At 38.1% G+C, this 17711-nt stretch overlaps 1 protein-coding gene across 10 annotated transcripts in view; it reads left to right on the top strand.

Annotated features, from left to right (window-relative positions):
* Positions 1–17354, top strand: part of EYA1 (EYA transcriptional coactivator and phosphatase 1) — a 159367-nt gene extending 142013 nt beyond the window's left edge. For 9 of the 10 annotated variants that reach the window (XM_060115526.1, XM_060115525.1, XM_060115521.1 and 6 more), the window contains 4 exons: positions 196–310; positions 428–549; positions 4346–4446; positions 17274–17354. In XM_060115526.1, the coding sequence (XP_059971509.1) occupies positions 196–310; positions 428–549; positions 4346–4446; positions 17274–17354 (419 nt within the window). The remainder of the gene's footprint in view (positions 1–195; positions 311–427; positions 550–4345; positions 4447–17273) is intronic. The other variant, XM_060115522.1, reaches the window with a different exon arrangement.
* The last annotated feature ends 357 nt before the right edge of the window (positions 17355–17711 follow it).

Here is a 17711-nt window from a genome sequence, read left to right as displayed (position 1 = left end):
AGGATGCTAGGAATGCAAAACCAATAGATGTTCGCTACAGTGCTAAATATTTGTCAAATGAATGATAACGTGAAAAATTGCTTAGTCTGTTATAAAGCTTGAGGGTAGTATTTGAGTAGTTTTAAATGTTTACTGTTTATAAAGTTGACGAGACACGTTAGTGAGGAGGTAGTTCATGTGCTTTTAAATCCACAGGTCTGCTTGGTCCAGCTAAGAGGGAAGCCTGGTTGCAGCTGAGGGCCGAGATTGAAGCCCTGACAGACTCCTGGTTGACACTGGCCCTGAAAGCTCTCACACTCATTCACTCCCGGTAAGTTCTCCCCAGGTCACTTCATACAGAGTGCCTTTGCCTGAAAATGAGCTGTGCTTGTTCATTTTGGAGATTTATTTTTCAACTGTCTTTTTTTTTTTCTGTGTATTCTCACAGGACGAACTGTGTTAATATTTTAGTAACAACTACTCAGCTTATCCCAGCATTGGCGAAAGTCCTGCTGTATGGATTAGGAATTGTATTTCCAATAGAAAATATTTACAGTGCAACTAAAATTGGTAAGCTGCTTTTTAATTAATTTATTTATTTAACCATCAACACTTTGCTTTCAGGCTAGTAAGAATGAAAGGCGATAATAAACAGGACTACTTTTTTCAGAACGCTAAATGTCAGAAAACTAGAAGAATGATTTAACCAAATTTTACTGTCAAAATTGGCTTTAGATATCAAGAGAAATATAAAGCACAATCCATGTAGTTGAACTCAGAAAATTTTACTTTACTGGCTAACATTAAAACCTATGCGTTTTAGCTATAGGCAACTTAGCATCACTTCTAGATTATTATCTTATTTTTATTCTCTTAGGCAACATCAATGAAAATATTTTATAAGCTAAAACAAGTAGTTGTATAGAAATATACAAAGTAGAAATGAAATAACTAATAGCAGCTTTAATTAAACAACTCTAATAATACATTATTATTACTGGAACTATTTTTTTCACCTTATTTTATAACATGTATAAATGATTGAGTTCCCATTTTTGTTATGGGGATCAAAAAAATTAAATTCTTGCAAGAAGGAAATGTAGTTGGGAAAGAAGACTAATGGGAAATTTAGTTAAGGTATAAACCAAGACAAAACAGAAGTCGGGATAAAAAGAAGACATGGCTCTTTCCTTAGGGAATTCACTATGTCTAGCAGGGGAAGCAGACATCAATCAAAATAACTATAATATGACAAAGTAGTATGTAAATAAGCATTTATCAAGTATCTACTAGATGCTCAGAATTGTACTAAACATTTTACATATTAAAGTCAGTCTTTGCAGCCTTTCCATTTTTCAGCTGAGAAAACTAAAGCTCAGAGACTTAAGTAAATTGTTCAGGTTAACAGCTAGTAAAGTTAAGGGTCAAAGTAGATCTCTCTGATTCCAAGGTCCAGCAGACTCCATTCCACACCCCAAGAGGTCCTACCACTAAGTGCCCAAATGTGCACTTCAGTGGGAGAGCATTCACTCCCACCCAGGAGGCAGCAGGGGGCACGAGTCAGTGAAGACTAAAGGGAAGATATGACATTTGAGCTGGGTAGAGAAGGGTAGAGAAGAGTTTACTAGGCAGATGGCGAATGAGCACAAAGTGACAGAGGAATTAAAATGGGTTCCCTGCTGAGGGACTTGTGAGTCGTCCCGGGTGACTAATACGCAATGCCCATGGGAAGCTGATGCTGGAAAGGTAGACTTGGGTCTTATCATAAGTGGCCTCGTATGTTGCCCTAATGAGAGGAATGTTATGTAAGTGAGTCCTAGGGAAGGAGGATGAGTATCCTGGTAGGTGGAAAGAAGGTTGTTTCTGGCTAAAGAAAAAGGTGCAGAACAGAACCCCTATCTATTTGGCTTGTACTTCTGCTTCAAAGAACTTACTACATTATCACTAAAAAATTGCTTGTTCAGTTATTTGTTCATAGTCTCCTTGGTAACTGAGTCTATCCATCTCACTCATCATGGTGGCTACAGGGCCCAGCACACGGTAGGTACTCAATCAGTGTTGAATGAAATGGGCGAATAAATGGTTGTTTATTCAGAAGAAGGCTGACACAGAGGTTTCTTTTAGGCAACTGGGTCAGCAGTGACGCTGTTAGCTGATGGGGAAATCAGGTTTGATGGCAAAGATAATAAGGGTTTGAGCTTACCAATGTGAGATTGAAAAACCTATGGGACATTCAGATAGCCCTGTCCAGTTGGAAATCGTTGGAGTGTGAGAATGACTGATGCCTCCTGAGAAGGGCCAAGGAGAGAATACTAGGAGTATACCAAATAGAATTCCTAGTAGGCCAGTAGAACTTGAATTTTTATATGTTGTCATAGAAAATAGCAATCGGTTTCCATAAACTCAGGTCTTTATTCTGTCTGCATCAGTAAAGAGGAATCATTGTGTTTTGTAAACAAGGATCCAAGGGAAAGGTTTATCAGCACATGAAAGAAAGAACATATTCCAAATGAGCATATAAGACAGAACGGATAGCACCTAACTTCCCAGAAGAAAAGAACAATTAGCGTATTACACGTCATGCACATTGAACTTTAATCCCAAATAATTTGAAAATGCGAGGATAATAGGAAGTTACAATAACAATCAAGCAAGTTTTTTTTTAATGGGCATTTTGTTTGCCATATTGGACTTCTTTAATTGTTTTCAGTCTAGAATAAAAATTTAATTTAAAAACTGTACGGTGGTAGAAACGATCTCAAAACCATAGGTAGAATCACTTTTCCATGATATTTTTAATTTAAAAAAGTAGGTATTGAAACTCCTGTAAGTTGCTGCTAGTTTTGCCATCAAATGAGATCTAATTTGGGGATCAATGCAGAAAACCACCCAGGAACTTTCCTCGTAGGCCAGGGTTCCCGCCCCACACGCACAGCAGGAGCTGAGCGGCGGAAGGGGGAGCAAAGCATTGCTGGGGTTGCTGCCTGAACCACCCCCACCCCCTCCTCGGTCCATGGAAAAATGGTCTTCCATGAAACCGGTCCCTGGTGCCAGAAAGGTTGGGGACTTATTTTTAAATAACATTGAGTTTACCTTCCTTTTTTCCATGAAAAGGAAACTTTACAGAACCACATAAACGTTTCCCTCTAAGCGGGGAAAGAAAGTTTCATGACATCTGACTGTTTGGTTACATATTTTTTGCAGTGAAAACCATCCTTTGTATTTGTTTCTCAAGGTGATTTAATATTTCACAGGTTAGTGGGCAACTGAAGAAGCATTGAAATGACATCCTTTGAAGAAGGCTGGCCTTATTTCGTTCTGTCAGATGCAAGCTAGAGATCTTAGTGCAAAATACAAATATAAAGCAGACATTTGTTTAAGCAAACAAGCAATTTGTTCGTGTGTATATCTGATCCTTATTTGAAAGAGGTACAGGCCCCGTTCAGCCATTCACATTTGAAAACTATAAACTGTCCCATTGTCCATTAAAATGACCTTATTGGCAGCCCAGGACTTGGAACCCCAGTTCCTGCTCCAAGAAGCAACAATGGCTGCATTAACTACAGGGATGTGCTGACAGTGTAGCTGCCACGGGCGCCTAAACTAAGTCTTGACATGGGAAAGATAATACATAGGTACAGGTATCCTGTTACCTTTATCCCACTTTTCCTCTAGGAAAGCGCTTTACTGAGCATTAGATGCCTGGGCCAGGCAAGCACCAAATTACCTGACATTCATTTCAGAAACAGTTTTCCAAGAATATTTCAGGTCAACGCATTACGCCTGGGTCGGGGGAGGGTGTCTTTCATTCAAAGAGCATCCCAACCTGAAAATGAAGGGATAAACTAAGTCCAGTGTTGGATTTCTCTTGCCGTAATAAAACCAGTCCTTCGGTTTTGTTCATCCCTGTCAACAGTCTTTCGATCAGATACTGTATTCAGAGTTTGATAGATCATGAAACATTTTTTAAGTCAAGTTAAAATGTTGTGCCAGAATGGCATGCTTTCATTTAGTCTCAGCTGGTAGGGGGAAAAGTACTATTTCCAAACAATACTTTTTCCACCAAATGCTCTACTGAGATCTAGATTCTACTTTTTAATAAATGAGTCTTGGGGGAGAAAAAGTACTAAAATTGTTCGTTCCCAAGGGACAGGACACCACATGGGTCGTTCATTTACAGTTTTTGCTGTACTGTGTTGTTCTACATACTCCCCAAATGGCATATAAAAGCACTCTTCCTAGTTTGCACAAGTACGATTGACTTGGATCAGAAGCATGGAAAAAGCATTTTATATAAAAATTTAAGCCCTGGAGTGCTGACTTACTCAAACTTTACATTTTTTTACAATTTACTTTTGTTCATTAGGAAAGGAAAGCTGTTTTGAGAGGATAATTCAGAGGTTTGGAAGAAAAGTGGTGTATGTTGTCGTAGGAGACGGTGTGGAAGAGGAACAAGGGGCAAAAAAGGTGAGTGTTCCTCCTTGGTGCCTCTTGTGCCCTTTCATTTTTCTTACTCCTCAAAATCTTCAGAACTGGATCATTTAAACACATGCCATTTCTCTGAAACAGATTATGAATGTGTTCTGAACCATAAGCGCTGACCAAGGGCAGAGTAGAAGTAAGTCATTATTGAAGAGATCTTTTTGAAGAGTGGTATTCACAAGCTCGGGGGTCATGGATGGTTGGTCTTCACAGAATGTAGACTCGGGGAACAGAAAAGGAGGCTTAGTTCTGCAGCCATCATCCGGAACACAGACAGCACACATGCCTGCTCATGCCCCTTTCTGCACCCATGGCAGACATCGCCAGGTGATTAGACGTCCATTACCTGAGCCTGGATGCAGCCTAAGCACCTTCCAAACATCAGTTCAGAAAGATTCTAGGAGCTAATCAGAGCTGGCTTGCAAAGCTATTTTCTGCCCTAGAGTACGGTGCCTTCTTTTGATCACGAGGTCAATGCTTTGCCTCTTTTGGGATGCTCAAAAAGGAGGAAAGGAGCAGGTCCCTTGACTCTCCGTTTGCCCGTGATATTTCTTTTTATTCTTCTGCATCCCTGCAAGTGTGATTCTGTCATTTCCTGTAGCAAAAGCTTTCTCATGAAAGTCCTTCATTGTATTTTAAAAAGGGGGAAGGAGGAAGGAACCACATTCCTTAGCCTGGCACTCAGGGTCTTCACAATCTAGTAACACCGTAGGCACGTTGGTCTGCTTGCCCTCCTCTGGCCACGCCCAGCACCTCCTTCCTGCTGCTGTTGTGCTTGGAATGCTCCTCTGCCCAGTGCCTTACTGTCACTGTCTTACTCATTTTTCAAAATCCAGTTTACATACCACCTTTTCTTTTTCCCTTGTTTATAAGAGCTCAGTTATAGTAGCACCACTTATACTTTAATTGCAGAAGCTCTGGTAAATAACTTGGATTCTTGAGCCAGATACCCTGGGTTTGAATGACAGCTCTACCATTTACCAGTTCTGTGACTTCGAAAAAGTTACTTTACCCTTCTCTTTCCATATCTAAACATGGAGATTATAGCAACACCTAGCTCGTTGGCTATTTTAAGGATTAGATTTAGTTCAGGTATAAAAAAGAGCCTGATACGTATGAAGTATGCAACAAATGGCAGCTATTATTATTAATTATTTGCACATGTGCCTGCTTCAGCAGTAAAGTGTGAGCTCCTGAGATGTAGGGATCTTATTTTGCTTGATTGCTGTTTGAGACTCTGTCTTCTTTTTTTTTTTTTTTTTTTTTTTTTACAGTTCCCTAAATCTTGGCACAGTCATGCACTAATACTTCTTAAATTGAAGAGCATTAACTATTTTATGAGATTAACCAATAGAATAATTGTTTTCTTCTCTTCCCCATACACTCACTCATAGAAGTCACTTTTCCATAAAGGAGGCAAGCTCTTCTGGAATATTCCAGTATACTCCAGAAATGGCACCAGTCCATAGATGCAGCATGAAGCATGGCATGTGGCCAGCCTCCTTAGAGAGTCCAAGAATACTTAATTCACCTTCAGTGCCTCTGAATTCCAGTAAAAGCATAGAAGCTGACCCTAATTCTGTAAATAACAGATTTCACTTACACCCATAGATACACAATGTGCCCATGATTACAGTCTCCCCACGTGTGTTCAGTGCTGGTAGAAACCCACATACACTTTTTTAAAGCTTGATTCTAAGCAGTATTTGCCATCTAAGCACTAATTCTGTGTTCCAGCTTCACCAGTGGCCAACCACCATTGTCATTAGGTACATCTGTTAGCCCTTTGGGCTGTCTTCATAAAAAGAAATCTTTCCCAGACTAAATAGAGTACCCAAAACTCAGCCCTGGAGAGTTAAAGAGAATATTTGGTGCGAATCCAGACTCAAATCTTTTTCCTGAGAAAGCCTCTGGAATCCCCTGCCATTTCCAGACAGGACCTCCTAGTGGCTATGGGAACATGGAATAGATTTGCACCTCTGAGCATCACAGAATTGAAGAGCAGCATTTCATGCCAGGATGGCCCAGGGCCAAGGTGTGACTCTGCCTTCCAAGCTGGTCCTTCTCCACCTAGTCTCACCAAAAAATTTTAATTTCAAGAGAAGGTTGCCAAAATGTGGCTTTCTAGCTTGTGGTAGACAGAAGAATGTTTATGAAAGTGATGACCTAAAATTCAAAGAACACAAGAAGTATGTTTCTTAGATATTTGTGTGGGTGAACACAAGATGGGAAAAGTAAAGGAATTTGTGATTTGATGTTAGAATTGAACGTAGTAACAGTACTGAGAGTATTTGCTCTCTTTGAAGAACAGTTAAAATTGTTTCCACTGTTTATCTTTGGACATGTTATTCTTTCTATTCAGGACAAACACACACACCTATACCAAAAAGAATTAGGCAGCTGCCTACGAAGAACATCCTCTTTAAATTTTTTGACTGTAAATGAATGCTAGTAGCTTCAACTTTCTGGTCTGATTTCTTGGGATAAGTGTATGTAACCAGTCCAGTACTCTGTTACAAGGAACTCTTGGCACCTTGAGAGCTACCAGCGTGGGAACTCTAATGAAACTGTAACCAGGAGTTGTAAGCACTTTATGTGTGTTCGTAAAGTGTACAGATTTTTCAGAAATAGTCAGATTCCTAATAATTGTGCATATGATTCAGATGTCATACATCTGTCATCCTGAGTGACAAATTGACCATTCCTTTCTTATAGTCTGTCTAGCCTTTCTAGGTTAACTAGTATTTAAACAGCAGTACTTAGTGCATGAGTTAAGAGACAAGGATCTAACAGTTCACAGTAAATAGAGTATATTTAATGTGTGGCGTTCTGCATAGAAATAGAGAATATTTAATATTTAACTTAAGGGAAATATTTAATTTAGGGGAAGACTACAATTTATCAATATCCCATTTTAAAAACTCTATATGAAAATTCAAGCTAAAGAAATAAAGAGATGGTTATCCTTACTATCAGTTATAAAGCCCTTATTATGTCCCAGAACCTCTTTTAGGCACTTCCTATCCATTATCTCATTAAATCCTCACAACAATTCTATGAGGCAGGAGCCCTTAGACCTCTTTTATAGATGAGGAAACTGAGGCACAGGAAGGTGAATACTTTGGCCAAGCTCACACAGCTAGAAAGTCACCAAATTAGGATTTGAAGCCAGTTATATCTGTGAGATTCAGCACAAAGTTCCTTCAAATTACAGACTTTACTTACATATCTTAAATATGATTTGATTTACAAAAAAAGAATTTTAATGCTTTTTTAAAATTGTTAGAATATAGTGTGCAATGTTTGTTTCTTTTCTTTTGGGAGGTAGATAGAACTATGTTAAGTGTTCTCTTTCTCCCAATTTTACATTCATGATTAAAATTTTAAAAATAAATCATTAATTCTAGTTTATAATTTGGTTCACAAGCATTTCAGATTACTAAATAAAACTAACCGTGAACCAGTGAAGTTCTGCAAGTTTGGGCACTAAAATGTTTTGCAAAATCAAAACATTTTGCATTTCTTCTAAATCAATTTTAACCATTTAGCTGCCTCTCTTCATTTCCTATGTCCTTTTAAAAATCTAGTACAACACTCCTCTCTCTTCCCTGTAGAGATATCTTTCATCTCCCTAAATAATGTTCTTTTGCTAGAGGTAGTTATTTTTTTAAGCCCGGAAATGAAAACTAGTAAGTATTCTGCCAGTTACTTGTTTTGTTATGGTCAGTTGAAGTCTGCTCTATCACCTTTGTTCTCTTTAGCAATACAGTCCCAGGAGTTTCATCCGTAATTTTATCTAATTCTATAATCCATATCATTAAAAAAAAAAGTCAAAGAGAAAAGGTTAGAAATACTTTTGTTTTTTTAAAAAACGTTATTCTAAAAAGATCTCTTTTTTCAAAATTTTTATGGGAGTATAGTTGATTTACAATGTTGTATTAGTTTCAGGTGTACAGAAAGTGAATCTGTTATACATATACATATATCAACTCTTTTTTAGATTCTTTTCCCATATAGGCCATTACATAATATTGAGTGACGTTCCCTGTGCTATATACAGCAGGTCCTTACTTAGTTATTATCTATCTTATATATAGTAGTGTGTTTATGTCAATCCCAATCTTCCAATTTATCCCTCCCCCCCAATTTACCCCCTGATAACCATAAGTTTGTTTTCTATATCTGTAACTCTATTTCTGTTTTGTAGATAAGTTCATTTGTACCCTTTTTCTAGAATCGACATATAAGCGATATATGAGAATTGTCTTTCTCTGTCTGACTTACTTCACTCAGTGTGACAATCTCTAGGTCCATCCATTGTTGCTGCAAATGGCATTATTTTGTTCTTTTTTATGGATGATATTCCATTCTATGTATGTACATTTTTTTCTGTTCCTCCATTAATGGACTTTTAGGTTGCTTCCATGTCCTGGCTATTGTAAATAGTGCTGCTGTGAACATTGGGGTGCATGTATATTTTCAACTTATAGTTTTCTCTGGATATATTCCCAGAAGTGGGATTGCTGGGTCATATGGTAGTTCTATTTGTAGTTTTTTAAGGAACCTCCATACTGTTCTCCATAGTGGCTGCACCAGTTCACATTCCCACCAACAGTGCAAGAGGGTTCCCTTCTGTCCACACCCTTTCCAGTATTTATCGTTTATAGATTTGTTTGATGGTGGCCATTCCCACAGGTGTGAGGTGATACCTCATTGTAGTTTTGATTTGCATTTCTCTAGTAATTAGTGATGTTGAGCATCTTTTCATGTTTGTTGGCCATTTGTATGTCATCTTTGGAGAAATGTCTATTTAGGTCTTCTGCCCATTTTTGGATTGGGTTGTTTGCTTTTTTTTTTTTTTTTTTGCGGTACGCGGGCCTCTCACTGTTGTGGCCTTTCCTGTCGCGGAGCACAGGCTCCGGATGCACAGGCTCAGCGGCCATGGTTCACGGGCCCAGCCGCTCCGCGGCATATGGGATCCTCCCAGACGGGGGCACGAACCCGTATCCCCTGCATCGGCAGGCGGACTCTCAACCACTGCGCCACCAGGGAGGCCCTAGGGTTGTTTGCTTTTGATATTGAGCTGCATGAGCTGCTTGTAAATTTTGGGGATTAATCCTTTGTCAGTTGCTTCATCTGCAAATATTTTCTCCCATTCTGAGGGTTGTGTTTTTGTCTTGTTTATGGTTTCCTTTGCTGTGCAAAGGCTTCTAAGTTTAATTAGGTCCCATTTGTTTATTTTTGTTTTTATTTCCATTTCTCTAGGAGGTGGGTTGGAAAAGATCTTCCTGCGATTTATGTCCAGGAGTGTTCTGCCTACGTTTTCCTCTAAGAGTTTTACAGTGTCCAGTCTTACATTTAGGTCTTTCATTCATTCTGAGTTTATTTTTGTGTATGGTGTTAGGGAGTGTTCTAACTTCATTCTTTTACATGTAGCTGTCCAGTTTTCCAGCACCACTTATTGAAGAGACTGTCTGCTCCATTGTATATTCTTGCCTCCTTTGTCATAGATTAGGGGACCATAGGTGTGTGGGTTTATCTCTGGGCTTTCTATCTTGTTCCATTGATCTATGTTTCTGTTTTTGTGCCAGTACCAAACTGTCTTCATTATAACAGCTTTGTAGTATAGTCTGAAGTCAGGGAGCCTGATTCCTCCAGCTCCATTTTTCTTTCTAAAGATTGCTTTGGCTATTCAGGGTCTTTTGTGTTTCCATACAAACTGTGAAATTTTTTGTTCTAGTTCTGTGAAAAATACCATTGGTAATTTGATAGGGATTCCATTGAATCTGTAGATTGCTTTGGGCAGTATAGTCATTTTCACAATGTTGATTTTTCCAATCCAAGAACATGGTATATCTCTCCATCTGTTTGTGTCATCTTTGATTGCTTTCATCAGTATCTTACAGTTTTCTGAGTACAGGTCTTTTGCCTCCCTATGTAGGTTTATTCCTATGTATTTTATTCTTTTTGATGTGATGGTAAATGGGATTGTTGCCTTGATTTCTCTTTCTGACCTTTCATTGTTAGCGTATAGGAATGCAAGAGATTTCTGTGTATTAATTTTGTATCCTACAACTTTATACCAAATTCATTGATGAGCTCTAGTAGTTTTCTGGCAGCATCTTTAGGGTTTTCTATGTATAGTATCATGTCATCTGCAAACAGTGACAGTTTTACTTCTTCTTTTCCAATTTGGATTCCTTTTATTTCTTTTTCTTCTGTGATTGCTGTGGCTAGGACTTCCAAGACTGTGTTGAATAATAGTGGTGAGACTAGACATCCTTGTCTTGTTCCTGATCTTAGAGGAAATGCTTTCCCTTTTTCACCCTAGAAGAAATGGACAAATTCTAAAAAAGATCTCTTGTAAGAGTTTTCTCTGAGCACCTCTTTATTCCTAGAAAGACCATTCAGAGAAGCCATCTCACTACTGGTGGCTATCTTTCTTTGATGTATGTCTTTGTTGTCAAAGTCTGCCATGCTGAATACAACATTCCTCAAGTGAAAATAATTAGGCCTATGTATGATTTTTTAAAAAATCAAAATGTAAATAATAGTCTTCAGCACACTGAAAGCAGTTTTGGTTTCTAGAGTAAAAACAGCCTCGTTTTATAACTCTGACTTTATTTACTTTTCAGAGAATTACTTAAAATTAATCTCTTGTGAATAACATGGAGGGAAAGGGGGATGGCAAGCACCATTATTCTGCATAATGACAAACTCTTCATCAAAAAATGTCCATTTTCACTGTGCATTCCAAAACTTGCTGAAAACCAAGATGAAGCTGAGAATCTGCTTAATAATGCTTGATTGTGAGTTTATTTAGGAGAAAAATTAGGAGAAAAATAAGAGCTTCTTTTGTTTAAAAAAAAGACAACATTTTTAAGGCAAGTTTTTGCTTTTAGTTTTATTTAAGTGAGACATAGGGATTACTGAGTACAGAATTTTATTATTCTAAAGCCATTACATTCGTTTAACTTAATGAGCACATACTGTATGCCAGGTCTTAAATTGGATTTCATCTTTATTCTTAAAGAGCTCACTCCTGTCCAGAGGGGATACAGGTATACAAATAGTCAAAGAGCAAAGCTGTGTGGTAAGCTTCATGAGTTCTCAGAATATCTCTTTATTTACAATTTGAGAAGTATTTGTACCTCCATATGCAAATTTTCTAGAGATAATATATGCATAGGAAAGCACAGATCTGTTCTTTATTTTTTATACAAATGGTAACTATACACTTTTTTTTCCGTGCCTGCTTTTTTCACTTCATATATATCCTGGTAGTTATTCCATATCAATACATGGAGCTCTGCATCTCTAATTCTTATAAATGGCTGCATCACAATTCCATTACCTTGATATGTTGTAGTTTAACGAGTCCCCTGGGGCTTAACATTTCATTGGTTTCCAGTGTTTATTATTACAAACAGTTCTGCAGTGAGTGGTCTTTATGTGGTTCATGCGTGGGCAAGTATATCTGTGGGATAAATTCCTAGAAGTGCAATACCTGGGGCAAAGGTTATGTGCGTTTCTGGTTTTGAAACATTTTCTTAATACATTTTTAATAATTCAGCAATATTCAAATTACATGTGTCCACACACCCAGCTTTTTATATTACTGATCTTATGTATACCCAGAAGGGATAAATACCAGACAAGGAGGAAAGTTGGCAGAAGGGGATTTGGAAAGCTGCACATGTGGGCAAGAGGAACAAAGGCTGTATCATTATTTTACCATTAGGGAATATTTTGGTTCTAATGATCCCAAAACATGGGCTATTTCCCAAGATTTAGGTCTTGATGCCCACTTCTCTCAGTATATGCTAATCTTGATAAACTAACTATATACACATCAGTTTAGGCTATCACTGTTGTTAAGATTTGTGGTTTAGCTGTGTTTTAGTCCCATGGCTCTAGTTACCTGATGGACTTTCTCCATGTAGGTATCCCATTTCATCCACCTGCATATCAGCAGATGAATTCTACTGTCCCAAACCAGTTCGCCCACTCAGATTTGCTTTGGTGTTCTCTACCTCCAACCCATCACCCATTAGCAAGAACTCTCTCTTTACAGTGTGTCTCCCGTCCATTGCACCCACTCCATTTCCACTGTTCCTTTGCCTAGTTTCTCTGCTACCAGCCAGCCACACCTCCAATCCATCCTTCCTTTAGTGCCTCATTAAATTGCTTAACATACTTCTACCTGGAAAAAAATATCTCCTTTCTTATTAGTGTTTGTTATGAACACACCATTCCAGCCCCATCTCCTCCACACTAAATACTCTGTGCATCCCACCTTTGTCACATACCATCTCCTGACTGGGAGTCCCATCCCTCTCCATCTACCTAACCAGATTTGCCCATTTCTCAAATTCAATACAGGCCCAATTTACCCTCTCCTGCTTACAGCTGAGTTCTCTATGAATTTATCATTTTGATTCTTTGTTTTCTTGAGATATAATTGGCATTCAGCACTGTATAAGTTTAAGGTGTACAGCCTAATGACTTGACTTACATATATTGTGAAACATATACTGTGAAATAATTACCACAATAAGTTTCATTGACATCTATCATCTCCTATAGATACAAAAAACATGTTTTTCTTGTGATGAGAACTCTTAGGATCTACTACTCCTAGCTTTCACATATATCATAGAGCAGTGTTAACTATAGTCAGCATGTTGTATGTTACAGCCCCAGTACTTTTTTATCTTATAACTGGAAATGTGTATCTTTTGGCCACCTTCATCCAATTTCCCCTCCCCAACCCTTTGCCTCTGGTAACTACAAATCTAATCTCCTTTTCCATGGCTTCCGGTTTTTTGGTTTCTTTTAGATTCCACACATAAGTGAGATCATACAATATTTGTCTTTGTGTGACTTATTTCACTTAGCATAATGCCCTCAGTGTCTGTCCATGTTGTCCCAAATGGCAGGATTTCCTTCTTTTTTATGGCTGAATAATATTCAATCATGTATATATCACAACGCCTTTATCCATTCACCTGTCAGTGGACACTTTGGTTGCTTCCATGTCTTGGCTATTATAAATAGTGCTTCTATGAACATGAAGGTGCAGATGTGCCTTTGACATAGTGTTTTCATTTCCTTTGGGCATGTATATACCCAGAAGTGGAACTGTCTAATCATGGGGTAGTTCTGTTTTCAATTTTTTGAGGAACCGCCATACTCTCTTCCATAGTGGTTATACCAATTTACATTCTGACCAACAGTGCGTAAGGGTTCCCTTTTCTCTACATCCTCATCAGCATTTGTTACCTCTTACCTTTTTGATGAAGGCCATTCTAACAGGCGTGAGCTGGTATCTCATTGTGGTTTTGATTTGCATTTCCCTGAGAAGTGATGGTGAGCACCTTTTCATATACCTGTTGGCCATCTGTATATCTTCTTTACAAAAATGTCTATTCAGGTCCTCTGCCCATTTTTTAAATTGGATTATTTGTTTTGCTATTGAGTTGTATGATATTAACCCCTCATCAGATATATGGCTTACAAACATTTTTTTCTCACTCCATAGGTTTTTTCATTTTGTCAAACGTTTCTTTTGCTGTGCAAAAGCTTTTTAGTTTGATATAGTCCACATGTTTATTTTTTATTTTGTTGGTTTTGCTTTAGGTGTCATATCCAAAAAATAATTGCCAAGGCTGATGTCAAGGAGCCAAACATTTTTTTCAGTGTTTTCTTATAGGAGTTTTATGGTTTCTGGCCTTACATTTAAGTCTTTAGTCCTTTTCAAGTTAATTCTTGCATTCTTATACATGTGAATAGCCAGTATTCCCAGCAACATTTATTGAAGAGACTGTCTTTTCTCCAGTGAGTATTCTTGGCTCCCTTGTAAAATATTAGTTTAGCATATATACATGGGTTTATTTCTGGGCTCGTTGATTCTGTTCCATTTTCCATGTGTCTGTTTTCATGCCCATACCAATACTGTTTTGATTACCATACCTTTATAATATAGCTTGAAATCAGGAAGTGTGATGCCTCCCCCTTTGTTCTTTCTCAGGATTGCTTTGGCAATTTGGGGTCTTTTAGTTCCGTATACATTTTAGGATTGTTTTTTCTACTTCTGTAAAAAAACACCATTGGAATTTCGATAGAGATCACATTGAATCTGTAGATGGCATTTTAACAATGTTAATTCTTCTAATCCATGAACATGAGATACCTTTCCATTTATTATCTGTGTCTTCTTCAATTTCTTTCATCCATGTCTTATAACTTTCAGTGTAGAAATCCTTCACTTTTTAAGTATTTTGTTGTTTTTGATGCTTTATTGTAAATAGAATCACTTTCTTTATTATCAGATCATTTGTTCTTAGTGTATAAAAATGCTGCTGATTTTTGTATCCTGCAACTTTACTGAATTCATTGATTTGATCTAACAGTTTTTTTCTTGGAGTCTTTAGGATTTTTTATATATATAATCATGTCATCTGCAAATAGTTTTACTTCTCCCCTTCCAATTCTGATGCTTTTATTTATTTTTCTTACCTCATTTCTCTGGCAAGGTCAATTTGATTCTTAGTCCCACACTGCCTTACATTGTAATGAAATAGTTTCAGCAGATATGTCTTGCCTGCTGGTTCTTGGCAGTAGGATCATATGTTATGTATGTATATTACTTTACAAATCTGCTGTAGCTGCAGAGCTGTACAAGTAATAGAATATTTTAATGAAAAAGTTTATAGACTTTATTAAACCTAGAAGCAACCCTGAGTCATTTCCCCTAAACCCTTATTTTGCAAATAAACAAACGGGGGCTCCAGGGAGATTAGTAACATGACTTTGAATCATGACAAAAGTCAGAGTTGAGAGTATAACCCAGGTCTCCTCATTTTAGAACCTGCTTTTCTTTTCCTCTTTTGCCACCATATCTCTCTGTCTTCACATAAGAAATATTTGTTCCACGCTAAACATTGATTCAGGAAAAAAAATTGTTTACTTTGCACCCAGTTGCCCTGGGAAGCTCTTGTAGATCCATAAAAGCTTCACATCCGTATGTGCTTAGTTAGGGAAAATGTTATTTTGCAATATGAGTTCTAATTATTTGTTAACACATGTTTGACTCCCCTGTTGTCTCCGCTAGACTCAGTCTTCTTAGAATTAGTCCCTATTAAACGTTAATCGTAACTATCATTATTATTAATAAACTCTTTAACAGGACTAACCAGGTCCTGCACCACTTGGCTCCTACAGCTGGTAATGTCGCAGCCATGTCTCTCTCTCTCACAGCCAGTATTCTAACAGTGAACTTCTTTATCCTCTGCCCCAGCCCCCTTCACACGCACAGAGACACTACAGTGCTCTTCTGAATGATCAGCCTTTCATAACTAGCTCAGCTATTACCGCCTCTTACCAGTGTCTCTCCCAGTTCCCCAGGCAAAGGGAATTACCCCCGCCTACTCCTTTTAGGTGAACATTCATGATTGTTGTTCATTTCTGCTACTCACCCACAGACTGTGAGAGGGTGGGCCGGGGGATGTCTTCTACACCGTGCCTGTGAATGCAAAAAATCACTAATGAATGAACGCAAAATAGTACAGGCTACTTCTATGATCTAAAATTGCCAAGTGGAACATCCTGAATTTTTGAAAAGAAATCTCTAGTACTTGGTTCTGGACAGTTATTGAAGGATAACAAAAATAGAGATACTCCAAAATAGTATAGAATCCAGAAAGGTCTATATATGCTATTGGACTGTGGTATATGTTTTTAGCAGATTACTTGTTAATAAGTAACAATAGTTTGCATCCCCAGAATAACAGGTATATGATCTGCACCAAAATAGTTAGTAGCTCCTACTGTCACTTACAGATAGTCCCCCCAAAAAACTCCTCATTTCTAAATTCTGTTTGCTTTCATGCCATATTCTCCTAATAGTGTGAATTGTTTAAAAATTCCCTAGGCCTATAATTGCAAATTATACTCAGGCCTTCACATTATTTTTTGCATAGAAAAAACCAAAATGTTTTCTGTGGGCTTGATAGAATTTTGTTCTCTGAAGTGTGATGATTATCTTTCTCTTATGAAGAAAAAGATTTTGCTGATACATAAATACTTAGTACAGTGCTTTTTGAGCCGTAAAGTTTATAATGTTTTTATCCCTCATGGACGATGTAACCTTTTTTTTTTTTTTTTGGCCTGCTTTTCTTGTCTCTGATTAATTCAGGCGTTTCACAGACATTCCCGTCATTTAACGTCATTTAAGCTAGATTTCTAGATGTTTTAAACTACCACCAAAAAAACCCAAAAAACTATCTTAGATGTTCATTTAAAATTTCCCATATGGTAAACCTGTTTCAGGGTCAATGCAAAAAAAGGAAAAAAAGAAAAAAAGTTGCTTCTTACAGGAGTAAAATTAAGTTTTGCAAAATGTAAAATACTACCAACTAAGGAAAACCGCTTAAACTTGCAGCATGAAAAATGCACTGGATCCAGATTTTGAAAGGCAAATGTTTGACAAGGTTTTGTTCATAGCTACTGGATTTTATTTGAAGCTTGAAATCGGCATTCACATCGCAGTGTAGGTCTGCTTAAGAAATACCCATCACCTTCTTCAAAGGAACAGATTCCTGAATTACATTTTAAAATGCAGTCCAGTATTCTAAGGGGAGGATTAAGTTTGAATTTGTGTTTTAAACAGATGTGATGTTGAGATCTTAACTGGCGGTTTTCACGGTACCGAATCAGGGGATGTGGGCAGCATGGTGGATTGCCAAAGCAGCCTTTCAGGGCCTGTGCTGGGAGTGTCCTCTGTCCTGACCACATTGTCTGCCCCTTTGCAGCACGCCATGCCCTTCTGGAGGGTCTCCAGTCACTCGGACCTCATGGCCCTACATCATGCCTTGGAACTGGAGTACCTGTAACAGCCCCCTAGCACTTTGAAACCACACAACCGCCCCGTGACCAGGGACACACCCAGCAGGCTGAGTCCCGAGTCGGCGCCGGACTCCAAACTAGCGATTTCAACATTTTGATGCCCAGCTGCTGTGGGTCCTCGCCTCTGCCCTTGTGGTAAATGAAGGACCACATCCCTTTCTTCAGAACAGCTGTTGACTCTAGTACTGTGAATCCAATGCAAATAAGCCATGAGAATGTTCTAGCACAGTGTAACGTGTCTTGGCCACATTAACTACATGGTTCGAACCTGTGAAGAAAGGACCCGCAGACGCTTTACGTTTTTAGCATCTTCAGTGTGACCTAAACAGCTTCTCCAATACAGC

This window comes from Mesoplodon densirostris, chromosome 13, assembly GCF_025265405.1.
Source record: "Mesoplodon densirostris isolate mMesDen1 chromosome 13, mMesDen1 primary haplotype, whole genome shotgun sequence".
Classification (NCBI taxonomy): Eukaryota; Metazoa; Chordata; class Mammalia; order Artiodactyla; family Ziphiidae; genus Mesoplodon; species Mesoplodon densirostris.
This window is presented reverse-complemented; position numbering and strand designations above follow the sequence as displayed.